Genomic DNA, 12,751 nt, shown 5'->3' with positions numbered 1-12,751 from the left:
CACTTCTTTCTGACAAGTGGAGATCCTTCACTGTACTGCACAACAACTGCCCCAGGGTTATGGCTAAAGAGACCCTGTTTTTCCTTTTGGATACTGGCCTGATTCATGTCCGAGGATTGCCAGGGACTGCCATGAGCTCCTTCCAGCCCAGTTGCTGACTTCATGCAGATGAGCCTGCTCATCAGCTGAACTGCCAGTGAGCCCTCTGGCCAGGGGAGGTCGGAGGCAGCAAAGGGAAGGGATGTTTACTTGACCACAGGCAATGAGCACAGGGGAGCAGAAGGAGGAACCTGCATCAGCCCTTTTCCCCCTTCTCCATCTCCCCCCATCTCCCCTGCCCCTTAGAGGTAGCCAGCTGCCCTGAAGGAAAGAGAACACAGCAAAGGCAACCAGTTTCACACTGTCAAATGGGTGCAGACACCGGACAAAGAAAAGAAGGGTGAAAGCCACAGTGAGGGGTTGTGAAGGAGTTGCTTTAGAAAGGAGAGGCAGAACAGCTCCAAAAGGACGGAGTTCTGAAAGTGAGATGGGGGGAAACCAGAGTGAAATGATGTCAGAGAAGAAGAAAGAGGACAGACAGATGAGATGGCAGGAGCAAAGGGGACAGAAGAAAGCAAGGACAAGATAATGTAACAGAGGCGATGGTGAGGGGGATGGGCCTCCGAGAACTTGGAGTGAATCAAGGAGAAATAATGAAGGAGAAGCTGCTCTTGCAAGAAAGCGTAGAAGAGACATGAAGATGAAAGAGAAAAATAAAAAGGAAAAAACAGGGGAGAGAAAAGAGAACAAATTAAAATGGAGATGGATAGAATGAGTCAAAGATGGAGGGCACAGAAAAAAGCTGAAGCCGTATAAGCGAAGGGAAAATAACTTTTGGGTGAATTGTATTTACAGTATGTTCTGGGCATCCCTGACCTGTTCTGCGCTCTCTGTTTCACCTTCTAGGTAGCTGTATCTCTGGGATGGGAGCTGCATGGAAGAGGAAAGGGAGAGAGACCCTCCTCCTCCCCCCGCTAACATATTCCTACGACAGAGGATGCCTTTTCCCTCTCCGGTAAGTCTCCTGAAAGGGGAAAGGTTTCATGCCCGTGAAAGGCAGCAGCACATTCCCTGACAACTAGTGCAATATGGAAGGGAGAAGCAGCACAGAATGGAGCAGTGAGGGCTCCCCCTGGGATAAAAAGGGCATGCTTGATTGGGAATCTGCTCTTAAAACAGGGGCAGGGGGCAGAGCCATCTGAGAGCCTGAAATGTTTCCTGCTCCCGCCGGCAACCTCCTCGCCATTGCTTTTGAAATAAATAAATATGGAGATTCTGATGTCAAACATCGGCGGTCCTCCTCCCCCAAACTCTTGATTAGATTGTAAGACACCAAAATGAGGTGAAAATGGGGCTTAGGGTCCTGCACAGGAAAATGGGTGGGTTAAAATGGAAACGTCAGATAGGAATAGCTCCTGGTCTCCCCTGGCAAAGAGACATTTGTTCTATCTCTGTGTAATTTCTTTATACATTACTGCTGCCACAGTGAATCTCTATGTCCCTCCCACTGCATTTCACTCTCACTCTCTTCAGCAAGGCAATTTCTGGTGCATTTCAGGACAATATTAACCCATTCTGCTTTCTCTGTCAGTAAAAAACTTCATAATTTAAAAGCAATTTAAAAGTCAGTTCTAGCTACTGACTGGTGTAGACCACTATTTGCTTGTTAAATTTTACAAACGAATTGAATCTGCAGGTCTCATTCCATCAAATACATAGTTTCTCAGCAATTTATAGTCAGATGTGAAGTTAAATTTAGAGTAGACCCCAAGTATCTCCCTTACCATATATTCTCCCAATTTTAAATTCTTCATCTTCCTCTTCATCCTAAGACCCGTCCAATTCTGCATCCTGCTTTTCCCTGACAGATGCAAAGCCAGCAGCAATCAGTTATGTGCTGGGCTATTGCCTCCTGCTGCAGCTGAGAGATATGCTATAGGCTGTTGCTGATCCTGGACCACAAAGACACAGAGACCCTTTCTTAATCTACTGATATTTTCACTGTGTGTTCAGAAGAACCTCCAGATTAAGACAGCGTGGGCAAGGCCCCTGGCAGAATCCTTGTGAAACCTTAGGACTAGGATATTAGGCAATTCTGCAGGACAAATGGGGGGAAAATGTCAGAATGGGAGGGTGAAAGAAAGAAAGCTAGGAAAGAAAGGAGGGGAATAAGGAAAAAAAAAAACACTTGCAAGATGCATATGAAAGGTAAGAAGAGGTCCAGAAGCAAACAGTAGCACGAGAAGGCAGTGTAAGGAAGAGACGCAATGCAAGAATTGTGTGGCAGAAGCCTGCCTTTACCCTGCCTCACTCGCTGTCAGCTCTTCATTTTTGCCGAACATTGAAACTGCTCTTAACTCTTATGTGTTGTTCAGATATAACAAGCTGGAAAGGGAACAGACCAGCTCATTAATTTTCCTTGGGAAGGGTCTCTAGGCAGGAATTATTTTCTGCACCAACATCTATTCAATTACTTGCCTTCACACCAGTCAGATCTATAGGGATGTCTAACCCCATGTGCATCACTCATGCCTGCCTGCCCTGGACTCTGCTTTCCCTCCTTCTTGGTCTGAAAGCCTCCAAGAACAATCCTTTTCCTAATAATAATGACAACATGACAAAACCAATAACCTACAGATATAAAATACATTTCATTTGCTCACTTCATAAGACCCTGATTAGGCATCGTCACTCACTTTTTAGGATCCTGTAGGAGATTTACAGGAGCTAATGAAAAAAATTCAACATGGCATCACTCATAATAGTAATTGCTTTTAAAAATTATGTGCCTAAAAGGATTAGTTTGGAAGAGCTGCAGCCATTCCAAAGTTATAAGAGGTGCAGTCTGTATCCATCTGTGACATGATCTTGCAGATCTCAATTGCTTAGTGTGCATGTGTGCATGTTTTGAGCATATGCACTTAAAGATCCAAGAAAGACGGTTAACCTGTCTTCTTTTTTGAAGGACAAAGCTTTCTGAACGGCTCAGAGTCGTATTTGGACAATCCCAAAGTCTGAGAAAGAAATACCTCAGTGAAGATAAGAAACAGAATCAGAAGTGTGATCTGCAGCGATACAAACACCACCCTTCTGCTTTAGTCCCATTATTGAACTGGGGTTCTCTGTAGGACACAAGACGGAGGGGAAAGGAAACCTGATAGAGGAGGGGCAGCCAAAATGACATCCCTGTCATTTCTGCTCTGGTTAAGACAAAGATCTGAAAATACTGAATGAAAGTCCACTATGGGCACTGTAATGACTGAAAAGATGGGAACCCGAAAAATGAAAGCCTAGGAATCAAATTCTTAAAGACAATATAGCAATTTACAACACAGCATATCTAGATATACAGCCCAAGACTGAGTCCCAAAGTCCTTTTTTGCTATTGGATATCTTGGCCAAGATGAGATCTAGACAGGAGGAAGCTGGACCACTGCAGGGAGCAGAAAAGGCACTGGGAGGATGGAGCGACTGGCAGTATAGCAGCTGGACCATTTAACACTGCTGCTAGGTGAGGAACAGGGACGGTGGATTAGACTGTGGCCATTAATGGGGATTAACACAAAATGGCAGGAGCCCTGTAGAGAGGCAGGTGTAAATATCACAGTTGCACTGGGTCTGTGTAGAGAAAAGACAATTTACCGAAATATTTTGAACACCAAGAGTCCTCATTTTTGGAGGATAGCCTACAGTGTTGTCTGGTGCCAGAGTTGCCCTACATCTCCAAAGATGAAGACAACCTCTTTAGAGGCTTCCTACCAGTGATGGAAGACTGTAACAGCAACTTCTTTGATTATTATCTCATTGTATATCTTCTTACCCTCTTACATCTCCTAAACCTGTAGGCTTGCCCTGACACCCACTCAAGGCTACAGAAACGTTTCTGACCCAGACCCTCTGGCAAGTTCCTTTAATAATAAGCAGAGGATTTGTCCTTCTTTGTAGCCTCCTGGGATTGAGCCCTTGAACAAGTCTCTCCACCCTATCCAAGATGGGGAAAAGGAATCTCTGTTGTACTTTTCTCCCTCTTGCTCTCCAGCAGGATTTTTTGTTAGAGTAAGAGAGGGAACCACAGACACCTTTCTGATTCCTTCTGCCAGGAAGGAAGATAATGCCGTCCCCAGGTAATCAGACATGATGGCAAGAGGTCTGCCAGCCTGGGTCTGTTCACAACTGCTCGATAAAGGTATTTGGCTGTGCTGTTCTGTGAGGGAGGGGGTGCCAGTGGCTGGCCCTTGTGCAGGCTACAGGTCTGCGAGAAGCCAAGAGGAGCCATCCCAGCAGCGCCATGCCACCCCATGAGGCGAACCTGTGTCCAGGCCCTGCTCAGCATGCAGCTATGGAGCTGGCTTTGCCTTGTACCATGTGTCTTTGGTTTCTTTGCCTTCAGCAAAGTTTTGGTGCAACCTGTGCCCACAACCCAGGGAAGGTCTTGGATCAGAGCTGTGCTTGTTCCTGCGTGGTGTATTTCATCCTCCTGTTCTGCTTGACGCACCCACCCTGTGTTGCTCAGTGGCTAGGGGAATAAGCCAGCCCTAGCCCTCACATGGCTAGGGGCAAGAATGAGCATCCCACCAGAGCAGCTTGCACTCAAGCTGCATTTCACATTGCTTGTGCTGGGCTGCAGTTTGAGCCCGCAGGAAATCATGGACAGGGAGAGCAGAGGGAATGGGCTGGAAGTGCAACATGGAGGTGGGGAATGCAATGGGGAACTTAGGAGATGTTAGTTGGAAGCACCCTGGCACTTTCTGTTGTTGTGCAAGTCCCTTCTCCACAGTGCCTCTGGGCTCCTGTCACATGTAAAGGAGAAGGCGCCCCAAGCTTCTCCGATCTGACAAACCTCACCCGCCCCTTCCTCCTCCCCCTCAGACTGCGTCCTTCTGGATACAGCTCTATGGGCAGATAGACATGATCTGAATTCACTGCTTCACCCAGCCGGGGTCCTCATACCTCTTGTCTCCACCCCAGCCTCCCTCCATCCTTTGGCTTGGGGACAGAGCTCAGGAAGGGAATTCTTCCCTGCAGCCTCCCTCCCTGCATGGCTTTGCATTTGGATTTGCTTATTTTTCCTCTCTCATTAATTTTTAATTAAGGAGAGGTCTCCTTCTCCAATTGTAATGAATAGCTGTGTGAAAGACTTTTCATTCTTTATTAATATATATCTCTATATATTTATCTACTTGGAGGAAATGTGTGCGTGTGTGTGCGTGAGTGTGTTTAAAACATCCCCCATTAATTTACTGCTATTGATTTTCTGGCGTGGAGACAGAATATAGTATTCAGCATAGAGCTCCTCTGCAGGATATGTTAAAAGGCAGCAGTTTGGGTTGACAAAGGGCACTAAATGCAGTATGCGTCAAATAGACCATCGCTCAATGAAGTCACTTAGCTATTCAAAACATGTCCAGCCATCACTCAACCGCTTGCACCAAGAATGGGGGGGGAAATTCGTGCTTCTTCCCAGACACAACCATTTCCAAACAGCAGCTTTAGCTTGCTTTGGTGAGAGACATTAGTACATACATAGTTTATTCCTCCCTCCTCCCCAGCATTCCATCTCCCAGTGCCGGTCTCAGAAAAGCAGTTCTGCGGTACCCACTTCCCATTCTCTCCCATCAGGGAGATCAAGGCACACCCTGCTCTGGTGGACACTGCTAGACACATACGTTATCTGCAGATGTCCATAAGCCCCTGGCAACCCACCCTCCAACCGAAAGTTGATTCATAAGCAGGGGTTTTACAGTGGGCTGTAATGTGCGCTCTTGTGCTCTCACTCTCTCCTTCTCGCTATGTGTATAAGATAAAACATGCATTTACATCAGTTGCCCCTATCCCCTCCAGCACAGGCTGAAGACCACCTCCCCAGCCCACACGTACGCCAATAGCAGTACTGAGCAACACACATTTAAAAGCGAATCACTGGCCCCTCTTTTCTTTCCTCTCCTCCCTTAGGAAGTCTGATTCCAGAAGTTGGCTGCGGTGGTGTCTCTTCTGACATCAGACATATCACTGAGTTGCTGTTCAGTTTCAATCAGACTTAGGCTAATTTTCCATTCAGAGACTCATTTATTTTTAGCGTTTATCATAAACCTTAAAAAGAAAGCCCCAAACAAACACCTTCCCCAACAACAAACAAGTTGGAGGAGAACCTTTCTTTACCCCCAAACAAACCAATCATCCACCAAATAGACCTCTCTGCACCCAACTGATGAGAAGTGGTTGCTCACAGGCATTACGAAATGCTCAGAACTCTGCTTGAGGTGACTGGAACCGTTAGATATGTCATACAAGGCATTTTTGACATAACAGGGTTGCTTCCTTTTCTCTCCTTTTGCCTCCTGAAGTGAACTGGTTTTTGTAGCTGGAGTGTGTTATTGTTACCCCTCCCCATATTGCCCCTTACCCCGTCTTGTCTTTGCAAACAAGCCTTTTGCAAAGAAAACATTTCAGTCTGTGGTTACAGCTGGAGCACAGTAATAACACAGCATTTCAGCATTGCTTTTCCAGACAATACAAACAGTCTGAAGACAGGCAGACTGCACAGTTGCTTTTTGAAAGGGTCTATTGATGTTTTTGTAGCACACATTATTCTACTTGGGGATGGTGGGGAGTGAATTTCAGGGAGTCCTATGGGAGGGTGGGGAAAAGGGAAGAAGGGAACAGAGCAGAGAGTGTTTCACCTATCTTCTTGCCTCTCTGCCCTGAGTAACGGAGCCCACTGCTCTTGCTCTGTGGTGGAAGGAATGAAATGAGAAAATGGTGGAATGTGGAGGGGGGCTATTGGGGAGGGGGGGGAGACATGGGGTGGTGGGAGAGGAGAGGGAGGGGAAGATCCGGAATCAAATACCTTCCAGGCAGCAGGTTCTCCATAATCCAGAATGGGTCATGACTTCCTCGTTCTTTTTGCTGGTTTCGTTCTCACTGACAGTTTTAGTCTTGCAAACCCCTCTGGAGTAAAGCCAGTAGTCGGTCCCCACAGCTATGGTCATCAGGCTGAAGGCAGCGAAAGCACCAACGGTGGTTAAAAGCATCTGAACACCTCTGTCAAAGAGCCCCATAATTCTTCATTATACAAATACCCAACCGCCTTCTGATTCTTGGGGTGTGTGTGTTTAATAAAATAAAAGAATAATATTTCCGACTAATAATATAATGGGTATTTATAGAGAGATAGATATCAAAAAAGGGAGGTAAGAAAGCCCACGGAAAAGAGTGTAAATTAGAAAGACCACACGGGAAGAGGCTTGCCTTTTAAATCGGAAACGTTCTGGTTGAAATATAAAAAAAGGAAAAAGGAAAAAAGAAAAAAAGAGAGAAAAGAACCAAGAAAAAAACCAAACAAATAAATAGAGAACCCCCCCCAAAACGAGACGCCTTAATCCCTTTTTCTAAAATTCTGGTCTCCAGTTTCCATATGTAATGGCTAATTTGGAGATGGCTTCCACAGTGAACGGGGGAGCAGCAGCAGCATCCTCAACACAATCTCTCATTATCTGGACCTAGACAGTTAGAGACTGTAAGAGCAGAGATGCAACCTTCAGTCTTCTTGCTTAGCTCTGCAGCCTGCGCCATGAAAATCCTTTTCCTTCCCAGTTATCTTCCTTGTGTTTTTATTTTTTTTTAATTTTTTTTTCCCCCAGCAGTGGCGGTCGCTCCGATCCTCTCTCACTTTTTTTTTTTTTTTTTTTTTTTCCTTGCTGGCTTCTCCTTTCCTTCCGTTCGCTCCTACCACCAAGCCAGACTGCCCAGTATACTGTAAGCCCTTGATTTCAGCTGAACAGGTGCCGAGGTCTCGCCTCCCATGGCTTTTCCGCGCAGCCCCGGCGCTCGCTCCTGGCGGAGGTGGGCGAGGAGAGGGAGGGGGGCTCCCGGAGCAGGAGGAGGAAGAGGAGCAGGGGGGCACGGGCGCGGCGCCCCTCACGGGCCGGGGGCGCAGAGCGGCGCCCGGCGGCGGCCCCCGCTGCCCCGCGGCGGCTCCCGGGCCCCGCCGGTGCGTGGAGGCGGCGGCGCGCGGTGCTCAAGGGCCGCTCCCCGCCGGCGCTGTCCGCGGTGCTGCAGGAGACGCTGCCGCTCGCCGGGCGCGCGCCGGGCCGCGGTGCTGCGGGGAGAGCTCCGCTGGCCGCGCCGCCCGCGCCGCCCGCGCCCCAGCATCCGCGGGCGGCAGCCGCCTCCTCCGCGCTGCGCGGGCAGGCGGCGGGCAGGGAGGGGCGGGCGGGCGGGCGGCCTCCCCCCGCCCCGCGCCGGGCCCGCGCTGCCGGCAGGGCTCGCTGCCGCGGGCTGCCCTCCCTGCCTGCCCTCGCTGCCGTCGCTGGGGCTCGCCCTGCTTTTCTGCCTCTCTCTGCCCCCACCGGCGCCGCTTCGCCCGCCGCCCCCCGGCTCGGGCGCTTTCGCATCCCAGCCCTGCGTGCCCGGAGCTGCGAGCGCAGCCCCGCGCATCGCGCTTAGACCCGCGCAAAACTTCGGGCAGACGTTTCTCTCCCCACGAGACGGGTGAAATGTAACGTGGAAGGGTAATTCGAATATGAGCATTTATTATTGTTGTTGTTATTATTTTTAAGTGCTTGCTCTTCACTCTTCTCGGGGTAGCTGCAAGTTGCATATGCTTTGGTGTTGCTCATTTTTCTTCTGTGCCTCTGTCTTCCCCTGACCAGTGTTGCATGAATCCCTGTGTTCTGACTTTCTCTTTGTAGCTTTCTGTGAAATCCCAAAGCCTGCTCCAAGAAGCAGACATTTTGGGAAGATTTGTCATGAAAAGGATGATTTATTACTATTATTTTGCTAAGAAAAGGAACCACAGCAAACTGAATCCCTTCCTCCCCACCCTCGCTCTACACAAGATAATCCGCCTTTCACATATTCCTTTTGCGCAAAAAGATGCATGAGCAGAATGGATACAAACTGAAATCTACCACTGCCTGTGATGCTTAAGTATCCCATGTCAGACACAACCCAACAGTACCAGAAACATATAGAAAATTGTGCAATACTGACCTCTAAGTATGCTTTAATTCTCTCTCCCTTCCTAAGCAGCATCATTACACCAGGTTAATTACATTAGTCACCTCCTGATTCTGTACATGTAGCTGCTCATTAATGCAACAATCATAAGGAAAAAGAATAATGTAGTTCTTGATGCTACTGATTTTGTTTCTCTGTGATCCGCTTCATAGTTGAGTGAACAAGATACCAGAAGGGCGGCTTTACATCCACTATTCTGCAGGAGTGGGGGTGAGAATCAGGGGAGGGGGGTGCTGGAAAGTTGAGGGCTTCAGCTACATTTTAAATTCATAACTCCATTTCTCTGTCCTCCCTTCTCCCTCTCTGGGATTCATGATGGTTTTGTCCTCTGAGGACAATTTCCCTCAGGTCTGTTGGACATGGCAGACTCTAAAGCAAGCGGCAGGATGTCCACTGGATACCCTACAGACTGCTGAGCATTTCCCCGACTGGGAGACCTCAGACCAGGCCACCCTGACAGTTGAGAAAGAGAGAAGGGTGTTCACCAGCAAGCACTGGTTGTTGTCTGGAACCCACCATACACAGATCCTCAGCAGAATGCAGGAAAAGGTCTGGCAGAAGCAGGAGGAGAGATGGAGGAAGGTGGACAAGAGGCCATGTAGGCTGAGCCCCAATGAGGCATTGCTGGGAGTCCCTGCCATCTCCTCAGGCAATAAGCACAGTTCCTAGCCTCATCTGTCAGAAATCTGGCTTCACAGGAGCTGCAGCGGGGTAGGGAGGGAGAGAAGACAAGGTTCTTGGGCTTGTCAAACAGCTGAGTGTGGCAAGGGCAGGAGGGCCTTTTAACTCTCTGTGTACAGCGTTCTGCATTGAAGGGAGGAGAGCAGTGACAAATTGTTTCTTTGAAATGGTGTTTTTGGCTCAAAGTATTTTGAAAGGCTGAGAGCTGCAGAGAACCCCACCCTCCAGCTGCTAGGAGAAGATGGCCTTACAAGGGTTGTGTGCAGTGACGAGGGGTCTTCATGCGGCCTGTAGCTAGGGAAGTTAATTAAGATCATCCTAGGATCTCTACTCCCCTTCTGAGAAGTTTCCCCTGAGAGAGGGGAGAGTGTCTCGGAGAAGAAAGCAGTAAGGGAGAAATAAGTCACTCTGAAGCCTTAGAACCATTTTCTTCTTTTGTTGGTAGCTGTATGTTTCCTACCTTACCCTTATTTCTGAAGGCTCTGAAGAGGAAGAAAGCTTTTGCTTAATATTCTGTCACTGAAGTCCATCAGGCATCAACACTGCATATGCAGAAGGCGGAGGAACTATGAAAGTCTGTGGAGCTCGTAGCTCCGTAGAAGATGAGTTTCTCAGTTAGTCTGTGTTTTCCAAAATTCTAGTTCAAATCTTCTAGTAACACCGCACAGGCAATCTGACTGGAGAGAATGGAGATATGAAAGGCTCAAGGCCCCTGAAAGCTTAGCTATCCTTACACAGCAGTCATTCAAAGAGGAGAGGGATAGAAAAGGTGATGCTATGTTTCTTTTTGCTTAGGGCTTACCTGCGTAGCCTGTGTGGTTAAGTCTTTGTATTACTGTGACAACTTGGCACAGGGTTGTTGTGCTGCTCTGTTCAAATAGGGGTGGTGTCTGAGTTGAGGAGCTTGGTTTTGTTGCTGAGTGTAGTGGGACTGGTAGGGTGAGTAAGCAGACACTGCTGAGGCTGAAGATTTGGGCTTACAGGGCATTCCTACAAGGTTAAATTATTATTAAATTATTAAATTATAGATTTAATCTGCAACAAGGAAAATGCTGCAGAAATTATAGGACTATATATTTTTTTATTAGACTCATCTTGTCAGATTCAGAGGATAAAGCTGCAATTGGGCCAAAACAAACACTCTCAAGTCAGTACAGGACTATTGACAAGTCTGATTTCAGGTTAGTCCAGCAACAGAACAGTGGAGCATTCTCCCAAGAGAAACTGCCAATGCAAGAAGGCAAGGTCTGCAATATGGTGAGTTCTTTATTCTCTGGCTAAACAGAGTGGGACCTATAAGGAATCAGCATGTCTTAGAATCAGGACTAAATACATCCTCCTGCCTCATACTTCCCAATTTCCAGAAATAATTCTTTTCCTGTTATCCTACTTATACGCTCTAGACCGTGCACAATAATCCCTCTACAATTCTAAATGCCACAAGAGAAGAACGGAACAAAGGCAATGCAAATGCCAGAATGTCCTGTGCGACTACTTGTGCTGTGGCTAGATGCTGTGCTGAGATTTCATCTTTCCTACAAAGAATCATTAAAAATGATTATACAAAACAAGAATACAGAATAAAAGCACTGTGGCAGATTTTTTTTACAGCAGTAGTGTGTTACCGAACAGCACAACACAAAATGACATCTATAGGAGAGTAAGGAGAGAGAAATTAATAGGCTGGAGGAAATAGAGAGATTTTAAATTACATTTTAAATTACATGAAATGAGAAGCTGATGAGACAGGGAGCTGCAGGAAGTCTGCTTCCAATGGCAAACCAAGAGTGCTGCTATTTGTGGAGAGAGGGGGCAGTGCTGTAGGAAATAAAGGGGCATGAGAAAGATGCAAGGAGGGAGATGAAGGGCATGAAGTAAGAAGCAACTCCATGGAACTGAAATGAGTATTTGAGTGCTGCAGTGGCACTTTTTGGCACATAGGAGAAATCATATAGTGATAGTACATGAAAATTGGTGTCTAGGAATCTTTGTCCTGGGGAGGCCAGCTACGGAGAAGCTGCTGTAATGAAATGCAAAAGCAGTGGAGTTGATGCAGCTGTATTCACAGGCAGTGCTGAGGTGCTAATAGATGCACCAGCATAGGAGATGTTAGGAGAAAGAAATTGGGGTGAGGTAATGATCATAGTAAAAAATGAAAGCCAGTGAGGCAGGGAAGACAGAAGAGAGATATGACTCCAGAAAGATAACTAATATATAGGACGTTTCACTGGAGAAGGTTGGAAAAAGAACGCATATTTGTATGATGAGACAAGCAGAAGAGAAGATCAGAGCAGTCATCTCTGACACCTAAAGCTGATGTTCTCAAAACACTTTAGAAATATTAGTTACACAACATCTGCATGATGATAGCTTTCTTAAAACCATTTAATGAACTAGCAAACTGAAGTAATAAGAAATTTTGTGATTTTGACAGGTAGAGGTAAAGGAGAGAGTGAGGGAGAGGGATAATAGAGATAGAGATACGGCAACAGTGATACAGATAGAGATCGAAAAGCCCCAGTGGTCCTTACTCCTTATCTTCATGTCTATTAATGTGGGAATCAATACAAAAGGGAGCTTAAGCTTCAAACATTCAAATACTATAGGGGATTCATTTCTAGAATAATGCTATGACTAGGAAGGAAGGAAGAAGGGAGATAAAGGGCATAGAGGTCTAACAAAGAGCTCTGAAGTGACTAGGTTTCTTTGCAGAACTGGTGCTGGAGCCATCTTGAGAGCGCACAGAAAACTTGTGTTCATTAAGAGTGAAACCCTGATAGGAGAGGATCAAGTATGAGGCTAAAAGGCTTCCAAACATAGCTGTTTCTACATTCTCTTCACGGATAAACATTACGCAAAGAATGTGTTTAGCCTCATAACAATCTTGGAAAGCAATATATTCAGTGGTTTGTAGAGGCACTGAGGCACTGGAAAGAAAATCCTAACCCCAAAACCCATGAAAGCCAAAATCTTGTACTCCTTTTATTGTGATCTGGGTGCTGCCATAAGTGAG

At 46.9% G+C, this 12,751-nt stretch overlaps 1 protein-coding gene across 3 annotated transcripts in view; it reads right to left on the bottom strand.

Annotated features, from left to right (window-relative positions):
* The window catches only part of CACNG2 (calcium voltage-gated channel auxiliary subunit gamma 2), a 55,522-nt gene extending 47,555 nt beyond the window's left edge, over positions 1–7,967 (bottom strand). Inside the window, exons 1-2 of one of the 3 annotated variants that reach the window (XM_010212991.2) lie at positions 7,575–7,966; positions 6,887–7,032 (exon numbers count right to left, since the gene is read on the bottom strand). In XM_010212991.2, coding sequence (XP_010211293.1) covers positions 6,887–7,028 — 142 coding nt within the window. In that variant the 5' untranslated portion in view covers positions 7,029–7,032; positions 7,575–7,966. Of the gene's footprint in view, positions 1–6,886 lie in introns of all 3 variants that reach the window. The other 2 variants (XM_010212989.2, XM_010212992.2) reach the window with 2 other exon arrangements.
* Between the last annotated feature and the right edge of the window lie 4,784 nt (positions 7,968–12,751).

The sequence above is a fragment of the Tinamus guttatus genome, unplaced genomic scaffold, assembly GCF_059628265.1.
Source record: "Tinamus guttatus ecotype Peru unplaced genomic scaffold, ASM5962826v1 Tinamus_guttatus_pri_ptg000439l, whole genome shotgun sequence".
NCBI classification, from domain to species: Eukaryota; Metazoa; Chordata; class Aves; order Tinamiformes; family Tinamidae; genus Tinamus; species Tinamus guttatus.
This window is presented reverse-complemented; position numbering and strand designations above follow the sequence as displayed.